This window comes from Dendroctonus ponderosae, unplaced genomic scaffold, assembly GCF_020466585.1.
Source record: "Dendroctonus ponderosae isolate FM_Combo_2020 unplaced genomic scaffold, Dpon_F_20191213v2 Dpon_F_20191213_7, whole genome shotgun sequence".
Lineage (NCBI taxonomy): Eukaryota > Metazoa > Arthropoda > Insecta > Coleoptera > Curculionidae > Dendroctonus > Dendroctonus ponderosae.
This window is the reverse complement of record NW_026018916.1, coordinates 2,834,480-2,844,399: the sequence shown is the minus strand read 5'-3', so window position 1 is coordinate 2,844,399 and position 9,920 is coordinate 2,834,480. Positions and strand designations below refer to the sequence as shown.

General features: G+C 36.7%; 2 protein-coding genes and 1 long non-coding RNA gene across 3 annotated transcripts in view; 2 read left to right on the top strand and 1 right to left on the bottom strand.

Annotated features, from left to right (window-relative positions):
• Positions 1-4,301, top strand: part of LOC109539251 — a 17,406-nt gene extending 13,105 nt beyond the window's left edge. Inside the window, exon 2 of the long non-coding RNA XR_002172099.2 lies at positions 3,711-4,301. This is a non-coding gene — a long non-coding RNA (uncharacterized LOC109539251). The remainder of the gene's footprint in view (positions 1-3,710) is intronic.
• Positions 4,302-6,773: 2,472 nt separating this feature from the next.
• LOC109539252 (cilia- and flagella-associated protein 20) lies at positions 6,774-8,049 on the bottom strand (the record flags this gene model as incomplete). Its single annotated transcript, XM_019906888.2, is given in 2 exon segments — positions 6,774-7,348; positions 7,453-8,049. Coding segments are annotated over 2 exon segments (600 nt in total). The 3' UTR covers positions 6,774-7,024.
• A 79-nt stretch (positions 8,050-8,128) lies between these two features.
• LOC109539296 overlaps positions 8,129-9,920 on the top strand; it is a 4,647-nt gene continuing 2,855 nt past the window's right edge. The window contains exons 1-3 of the mRNA XM_019906956.2: positions 8,129-9,187; positions 9,244-9,357; positions 9,412-9,616. Coding sequence (XP_019762515.2) covers positions 9,047-9,187; positions 9,244-9,357; positions 9,412-9,616 — 460 coding nt within the window. The 5' untranslated portion in view covers positions 8,129-9,046. The remainder of the gene's footprint in view (positions 9,188-9,243; positions 9,358-9,411; positions 9,617-9,920) is intronic.

The window sequence follows — 9,920 nt, the reverse complement described above, 5'->3', positions numbered from 1 at the left end:
AAAAAAGTGTCAGAAACTCGGAATTTTCTACAATCACGCCAAGTTCCTAATCATATCTGGGAGTCCTTTTGTGATCTTGAAAACTACAAAAATAACATCTATTTTTGCAGCAGAAATGTACAAACAAAAATTACAGACTTTATGAAGTAGATTTCAAATTAAATTTTGTTTATCTTTTTGTGATCTTTTTAGTCATACCTACTAACTTTTACTACTCTATGTAAAAATAACGAAATAAAATACACCACGTGTTTTTGTACTATTATTCGCTTATAGCGAACTCCGGATGTAACAAACCAGTTTTAGTTCATTTTTCAAGTTCGTTATATCCGGACTCAACTGTACTTTGTATACAAGCCATAATCCCCATACATCTTTGACGCGAGATCAAAGCGTATTAAGAATTTACTACATCACCTACCCCCTTTTCTTGCCTTGTAAAATGTTCCTAATTTACATGTAAATGAATCTGGGTAGTATAAGCTAATCTGAGTGGATTAATATGCCATGAAAGTTTACTTCTATAGCTGCGGAACCTGTAGGAAATTCGTAATACTCAGTGATTTTTGTGCGTTCAGAGTAAAAAGCTCCACAATTTTATCACTCTATAGCATTAAACATTGCACATTGAACAAACCTTTCAACTCGATTTGAAAGGAAGTTCTATGCAAACCTTCTCGCTTTTAATAGATTGTATTTTTTCAACAGCTAATTATTGTTTATCTTTATTCCACGCTTATGTTTAAAGTTAAAAAAGTTTTGCCCATCGTAGTTTAATTAGTGGCAAAAACCTAGTTGCCACCAGAAATTGTCGAAACAATTAATATGATAATAAATTAACAGTGTACAAACTGAATATATTTGTTTTACTACTGGGCCTTCTGTTGTTTGAACCCAATTAAACATCTCCTTTATTTGTCGGTCTTGCTAAAACAAACGCCCCATATTTGTTGAATGTGTCTAAATTTTGATAAAAAATAAAACTCTTTTTCTAGCATTCCAAACATCATCCCCTATCGTGAACGTGATACGATCAATCACGCAACGTTGGCAGCTGGATTTATATTGAAGTTCTCTGGATATTTAATATAAACTGTGCTTTTTCCCATTCTCCTACATGTAAAGTCGATCGAATGGCGTGAGTCGAATTTCGTTTGACGATGGAGTGAGGGGCAATAGGAATTCCCTACTGTTGATCTATCTTGAAGTGTTTATTGCATTTGTTTCATTTTTGCCACTTTTTATCTACCCATGGAGAGGGCTGCTATTACAAATGTGTCCATTTCGCATTTATGCACGTACATGTTGGATTCACATTGATAAAAAAATCTGGATTAGTTCTTCGAGTGACATTATATACCAAAATTGCCAGGGCACAACCAGTAAAGAGCTTTAATATACCTACCTTTCGCACCAATTTACGAGAAGCTTAAAAATCCAATGTTTTGTACGAATTACGGGCCATAAAAATTCGTAACGTCTCATTAACACCACGAGGCCACCTGTACCCTATTTTATTAATAAATATTTCTCGAATTACCAGACCTAAAATTTGCATGCGCAGATTATACATGGGTACTTAATTTTAAACGACATCGACGCCTTTTTGTTTAAAAAAAACAGGCGAAAAAGGAACTTAACGTCATACATTTTGGGGAATTCAATGGCATGCCAGTGTTTTTCATTTAAATAACGCAGCTTTTGCAAAAAACGAAATATTTCGAAAATCAACGTTGTTTCCTGCATATTAATTTTCTGTCGAGTCTATATGGGATTATCGATATATCAGTGGAAATGGTAAACGGAAACGTATGCTCTTTTGAGACTAAAGAAGTTCTTTCGTTGTCTTTTTTCTTGATATCGGATGCACCGCTCGTATTTGCTCGAGCAAATTAAACAGATTCTTTGCAATAAGGTCGGTAAATGTGGAACTTACTAGCAATGTTTTCCATAAAATAATTGTTTCTAATAACAGATTTGTATTTCGTCTTTCCTATAAAGGTCCATATTTAAACCGTTTTCAGGTAGTATTCCATGGAAAGACAAAAAAGACTAGAGTCATTTAGATTAGCTGTTGCAAGTAAATTTGATTAATAACCACTTGCCAGGTGGATACACAAAAACTGAGCCGGATAAAAACACTCCAAAAAAATACAAACTTTTCAAAAGTTTGTCACTTGACTTAATAGAAAAGAAATATAACTGAAAATATAGCAATTCAGAGTAAACACTAATGAAAAGAAAACATAAACCATCCACTTAGAAGGGTGCTGAAACGTACGAAATGGTCCACATGTGCCGAAAAGAAATATCAAACATCTAGTTGTTTTTGTAATTCGAAGCGACACGAAAATCCTGCAGTATAAATTTTCACTAAATGTACTGTGAGTTAAAAGCCTCGTTTTCGGAAACGCAAATTTTCTCATTTGTATTCAAACGAAAATATTTTTTGTTGAAAAATCGGTCTAATGAACGCTCAATAAAAAGGCAACTTTTTCTTGTAAGTCATGTTTTTTTTCACCATTCACATTTTCATGAACATTAAAAACCCGTTTTTCTTTCCATTAAGTCTGAACAGACAGTGTTTCAGTTCGAGCGAGAACAAAAGCAGAAAATGCGCATTTCCTCAAATAAAAGTTTTCTCTTTGTGTGTTTTGGATAACATGTGGGTTTCGTTGATTTGATTCAAATCAAAAGCCTAAATATAAGCAAATAACTGTGGCCATCATCAGTCACTTTGCATAATCACATAAAGGATAACGCACCGCTTCTTTGTTCTGATATATGAACCGAACAGACATTTCCGCATAAATAAGTTAACTGGCATTTTTCTCGTTAATTCTGAATTGAATAAAAATACGATTAGTACTTTGAAATCAAAATTAACATTTACGCTTGAAGATTAACATAATGCGTGTCAGTCGCTACAATGCATTAAAGCTTAAATTCAACTTGAGCTTTTGTTGCTGATTTATATCTTGAGTCGCATTCTACCTGAATATGTTGATTATTGTCGGTAAAGGAACTGTTTAATTTAATATAATTTTTGGCCATAACAATTTAAAAAACGTTTTTTTGATGATAAGCAATTTTAAAGCAATACACACACAAACATGTTTTCAGTAATTTATAAATCAGTCTGACCACTCAGACTGATGAATATCTGGTTTGATGCTGCGGATCATTTTAGTTAAAAAATTTACAGAACACGTTGCTCAAATCATTATCTGCTCTTTCTATTAAAATCAACCCAAAAAAGATATATATTTCTTATTTCAACTTAAGAGTTACTTTGTGAGAAAGATACAGATTTTTACGCAGTTTAAAGTTTTTTAGTCAATTGTAAATATCGCAAGTTGCAACGAATGCATAAATTTCGTTTGAACTTCGACTCACTTCCAATTTATCAGGCTATAAATAGGAAGAGCCGAGATGAAAATGCAAAGCGGCTCAAATAATTAAAATCCTTTCAGAACAAATATGTATTTTTGGGATTTTTTCGGAAGTGACTATTATTAAAGACGAATTATAAGTTTGGTTGCTTTTCGCATATATAACATCAATGACTTGAACACCGCATTATATTTCAATAAACTAGACAAAAACCAAAAGACGATTTAATTTCAATGCTTATTATTGAATGGTTTTTTTTATTTAACTTTTGTTATACTTTTTCTTAAATAAAAACTACATTATTTCCACACTTTCAGAAATGTATGAACAACTCCGATTCCCACAAGACTCGGTCGGCAAAGTAAGCGACGGTCATCATCAAGTTAAAAAAAAAACTAAATACAAAAAGAGACACAAATTTTAAATCAAGTGCTGGTTTCAAAATGTTGTAACTGTTGGTTTGGAAGCTTTTGTGTAAAACTTACCTTACCAAATGAAATCGACGGACGATGGGAACTGCGACAATTTCGGCTAACGTTCGGAACCTTGCAAACTTCCGATAGCAAACTGTTGAATCCTTCGACGACTTAGACCTGTTGCTGATCAGCAAAGAATCCCAAAGAGTGAAACTGGCATTTATTCCAGCCGTCCGCTTTTATACGCTCTGGAAATGCGCGTCGGTGGTGTTATCTACGTGGATTCGTCCATCTACAGGATGTTTATATAAAAAAACACTAGTTTGTGCTTCCCAACGCAATTTACCTGAAATGTACGTAAAACTAAAATTTATGAAATCAACCTTAGCTTTAAAACATTTGCCTAAAAAGTGCGCTTCATAGGAACTCTTTTTCATGTAAAACAAGCAACTTTCGTTGCAGTAATACAATAAAAGTCGAATAAAAAGTGAACTGTTTTGAACGTTAAATTATCCTTGTCGAGTGCATCACTGCTTTCACTTTTTTTCAGGTTTGTTTTAGGCGTGAAAACTGGCACCATTACAGTTCTCGCCTTTCCATCGCCATCCAAAGGCCCACTTCGTGAAGCAACAAGAGCAAAACTGGCTACCAAAGTTGTCCAGTTTCCCCTTAATTTCGTTCACAATGAACAAAGGAATACTTACACCGGCTATCACTTTCAAAACAAAACTTTGTAATACAGTCCCCTTGTTCAGCCGGTTAGTTTTTGGCACATTTCCCGAAAGGAAATTCTGAACCGAATTATTTCAGAATGAGAGTGAAATTAAGTACAAGACCTGAATAATCGAAATAATTCATCCAAGTTTTCAGGTTTGGGAATTGTAGGCCATTTCGACGCGATGTTGAAAAATGTGAATTGCAGTTTCATTGGATGGATTAAACGCGAGTTAAGTCTTAGTGAGGCAGAATTATTGGTTCAAATAAATGCTATAAATATGGAAAATATTTTACATCGAAGTTTTTCTACGTTTTCTATACGAAGTTTGGGAAAAATACTGCCGCAAACCCACTAAGCATTACCTGCAATTTACCGTCAAATAGAAAACAAATTCCACAAACAGATAATATTTTTTACATGAGGTGAATTTGCTATTGGTAAGAGGGGCAAAGCATCCCATCTTCTATTAGAAAGAAGATAATTAAACAATGCAAAGTCGACCGCAGTAGGGAGAATGTATGTTTTATTGCTGTTTTGTTGGATTCAGTGTTTAGTGTTTACCGTCAATATGAATTAATTTAATAGCGAAAACCTGAACTGCAAAGTTTGCCCGTGTTTTTTCAAACGCTTGCGCCCACTGTTTGCTTGCAAAGCATTCGCTATTGTTTATTCGTTGTTGCATATTTTGAGCGCAAAAATGTCCTTGTTTTATGGACTCAACTTCAACATACTGGTTAAACCCACCAGCTCCTATCTGCTTTTTATTAGTACGCACAGGATTACCTAGAGCCAAAAAATATGAAACTGATAAAGTAAAAATTCACATAGACGGCAGAATTATGGATAATCAAAATCATTGAAAAACAGGCTGCTTATATGCGAAAGTGTCCAACACCCAAGTGCGATAAAAACGTATTAATTTTTAAATACATATTTGGTAAACGATCCTCCTACAAAGAAAACGTTTTTAAGCTGATATTCACTCGAGTATTTTATTTGAATGAATCAGCCCGACATTTTCACATTACCTGTTCCATCGCGCCATATATTTATTGTTACTTTTCGAGTGGAAGCGTTAATTAATATATGGTGCACCCTTCTAATATCTTTGAACTAAGCCGAGTGCTGTTTGCTCGTAATAATCATCAGCGTAACATTTACACGATTCATTTCCAGTATTTCCGATTAGCCCATATGCTGGAAAGTTGAAGAGGTAGCGAGCAAATATCAGGAGCAGAAGTTAGCGTTACGCTATTTTTTCGATCCAGATCCTCTCTATTGGCTGCCCCAAAGATTTCGTTTTGTATCAGGGCAGGAGCGTGTTTAAGAGCCTTTCCACACGGGCCACTTTGCAGCGCTTCTCAGTGGCGCTGCTGATAAGCGCACGTTAGCGTGAAGCACTGAAGTGGCTCGTGTAAACGCCGGCATTTGAACCAATGTATCGCTATCAGTGGCGCTACTTTTTGAAGCGCTTCTCGGCGGTAGTCAACGGCTGAACGCCACAGAAGCGCCCGTATGAACAGCTCCATGTAAATCAATGTATCTGCAAAATGCGCTTCTCAGCAGCGCCACTGAGAAGCGCTGCAGAGTGACCCGTGTGGAACGGCCCTAAGGCGGTGACGAGCCAAATATCAGGAGCAGGAGTTTAGCGTTACGCGTTTAGCGTTATAACCTAGTTGTTGACAACTGCAGTTAACGTTGTTGACAACACAAACGTTATTCTAGAATTATTTCTATTTTTCACACAAAATGCGACTTTTTGGGAATAAGTGATGAATGAACAACAAATTTTTCATTGTTAATTTTTGCTTAGAAAAAGGCGTTTGTAGGAAATAACTGTGTTTTTTTTTTCAACTACCCGCCTGAACAACGAAAATATCCTACTCTTTTCGTTATTTTTTGTCGATTAGATGCCTCTCTATTGGCGAAATTTTGCAGGCACATGAAGATTTCGTTTTGTATCAGGGCAGCAGCATGTTTGAAAGGCATTGAAATGCAAAATAAGCTTCACTGAACTGGTCGCGTCCTCTGGGGAGCTCCAATGCCAACAAAGTGGAACATTCGGCTGGATTTTCGAGTCAAGAATGGTACGGATTTTGGCATTTTGATTCTTGCCCGTAGCTTCTATGGAAATTCTGAGTGAAACCCATGAAAGGGAATTCAAGCGAGAACACATAATACAATTAGCCTTGGAGATGGGAAGTCACTTGCCATAACATGCAATACATAAAATGATTACACCGTTCTTCGATTGTCGATAAACTTTAATAATTAGGTATGAATGTGGAATTCATCGGGCAAACAAAAGTATGCATGGCATTGTCAGCATCTGTTTAGAAGCACATTTATGTGCATGCACAACAATAAACTTCTGGAGTTGTAGTCTGGCAACAAACTGAGAAGTCAATTTCGCATTAAACAATATCAATTTGCACGCGCATTTAAAACGCATATAACCCCTTGGACAGAAGATTTATTTTCAAGTGCCACTCCTACATTAACTGGTTGTGGTCACTGCTGTCCTCGCCTTGTTCTGGATTGGCAAAAACAGCTTGAATTCGGCGGGTAATTCGTCCTCGGAGTACAATCTGTCCGAAAAATAGACTCGTCGTATTCGGCAATTGGCGTGGACTTGGACCCGCAACGTTTCAACGTAATTGGTACCGTAGGCTCTTCTGGTGAAATCGGCCACATTAAATTGTATCTGATTCCAGCCCTCATCCAGTCTCATCGGCATCGTGCATATAAACGGTTTTACTCGCGTGGTTGATTGGTAGTTGCTAGCTCTGAACCTGCGGCGCACGTTTTTATCGTCCAGAATCTGGAGGCAAGAATTTACATTAAGAGTAGTTTTTCAGCTTGAATCAAACTCGCAACAAAAACAACTTTATAGGACTGTGTAAATGCCATTCTCTATGTACTAACCTGTACTTCAAATGTAAAGTATTTCTTCAAATTTTTAACAATCATCACCAAGTAAGGCAACTTGATGCCTAAAGTTTTCCGGGGATCGGCCGGACATGTAATATATGTGGTGCTAACGTTACAACCAACTATTTCGAGCACTAAAGATTGAATATCTTCGTCTGTGATCCGCTTAATGTGTCCATTTTTAACCTTTTTGTCCCATATCTGGAGCGGTTTGCTACCAATACTATACAGAATAGACAAAAATCCACTTTGAAACGTATTTTTAAACATGCTGTCGCCGGAAAATACGAAAATTTTATAATTTATTCTCTTAACAACACAACAATCTCGATCAAACAAACTATGCTATGCAGAAACGAGGTTAGAGTTTGTTGACATAACAACAGCAACACCATAGTTAAAGACTTGTGAATTATCTTGTGGGAGGGAAAGAAACGGCGTTCAAAAACAGGGCGACTACGGGTGCAAAATGACAGATACAAGTGTGTTCCTACGTTCACTCTATTGAGTATAGAGCAGATGCGCAATTTGCTCCAAGGGGACATGTATAATAATAGTCTGTTTTAAGATATAATAATAATAATAATAATAATACAATGAAACTATGTAGGAGGGCTATTCTTATTGGCACCTTAAAATCAAGGGTACCCAATTATGTTAAGTATGTGCTATTAAGTTTTTTTCAAGACTATAATAGAGCAAATATTAATTTCCTAAAAACTGTAGTTTAATATATGTTCCAGAAATAAGTAACCTTTACATTCGCGTTTATTTTGTAGCAAAGTTGAGCATTGCAACCTTAAGAAACCTCCAATTTTTAGAGGTGGAAATCGGACGACGAAATTGAATTGAAACATTTTTAGCGCAAATCGTGATTATATTACGACACTTAAAGCTATTTTTAGAGGGATCAACCACAAACCAATATTACGCGAAGATGTCGCTTCCTAATACCGAGTTTTCGGTAGGCAGCTCGATGACTTTTTTCCTAAACTATCATAATTTATTATAACTGCAATAATGATCTGGAAGCACGACAGGAACGACACCAGATGGATTTTTCCTTTTCTCGCCAGTAATATGGAGAAAATACTTTTAACGATAAGCTACCGGGTAGTAAATAAAAAACATCCATAACAGCACATCGGGGAGCTGAAATGATCAGGATAAGAACTAATTTCCGATTTTTAATTCTTTTAAGACCGTTTTGCTGCTGCTTTTCCATGCTACCAAATGGGCGTTCGGGAGTTCTGGCCTGCGCTCAAGCCTCTCTTGTTCCATTAAAGATTTTCCATGGGACCAGATTTTTGCGAGTTTCGGCCGTGCCTGTCACAGCTTCGCCAGCCCTCGTAGCTTAGTGCGCCACTAAACTCCGACGCTATATTTAACGACATTGCTGAACAGGGCGGCCATTGAAAGCTACTTGTTAACTTTGCAAGTATTCTCTACTGGGTATTCTCTACTGGGAGAAGTGGCACTTTTGTGACGCTGCAGCATCACACTCCTAATCTGCATTGAAGTATTGATCGGGAAGCAAAGAAAAACAATCTCACCCTAATTTAATTCTGGCCAAAAACCGAAATAAAGAATGTTGATCGGTGAAGTAACTCAAAGCAATAGAAAAGTGGAGAAAAAGAACGTAGAGGAGCGAATTGTTGTCGAAGGAATGACGCTTTTTAAGAAGCAAAAGGAGGAAGCAAGAAGAAGGAAGGTGGCTGAGCAGCAAGAGGTACAATGTTTGCCGCCTAAATCTGGTTTTTCAGTTTAGTTAAGTCTTAATTGTAGATGCGGGAGATGATGGAGCGTTATTGGCCATGGGAACGAGCGACAGATGCCAAACCTCGAGGCTTAAGGAACTTAAGACTGGAGGAACTGTTTCCTAACAAAGACTATCAGAGCGTAAGGCAACTGAACAATTGCCCCCAAATGATTTAATCTTGAAATGTTCCCCAGGCGAAGCGATTTGTAGGTACTCTGGATCTGGGTCGGCCTGGCTGTGGAGCCCCAAACATCCGTGACGGACAAAAGCTGATAAAAACTAAGGAAGACCCCCAGCTGAGGTTTCAGTTGGGGAGCAAAGACCTTCGAAGAGCCGTAGATAACTCTCTGAGGTACAAAACAAACAGGCAGGAACAAATGGAATATAAAAACGCCCTGGGTGAGCAAAAAATCAAAACAGGATAAACTTTTTTACAAACTTCTTTTTGGGTATATTGCCTCAAAAATTTTTGTCTTTAAAAAAGACTGAATTTCCTCACGTCTTTTATTACAGATTGATGAATAGTGCCAAAAAACAAAAATCCAACAGAACGTTTTGAAAGACAAATTTATAACACTTAAAAAAAATTTAAACATGAATTCACAGGTTACGTTAGATCAAAATTAACACCACACAATAGTAAAACACCACATTTTTACGGAGTTCCAAAAATTCATAAAGTTAATATTCCTTTACGACCAAT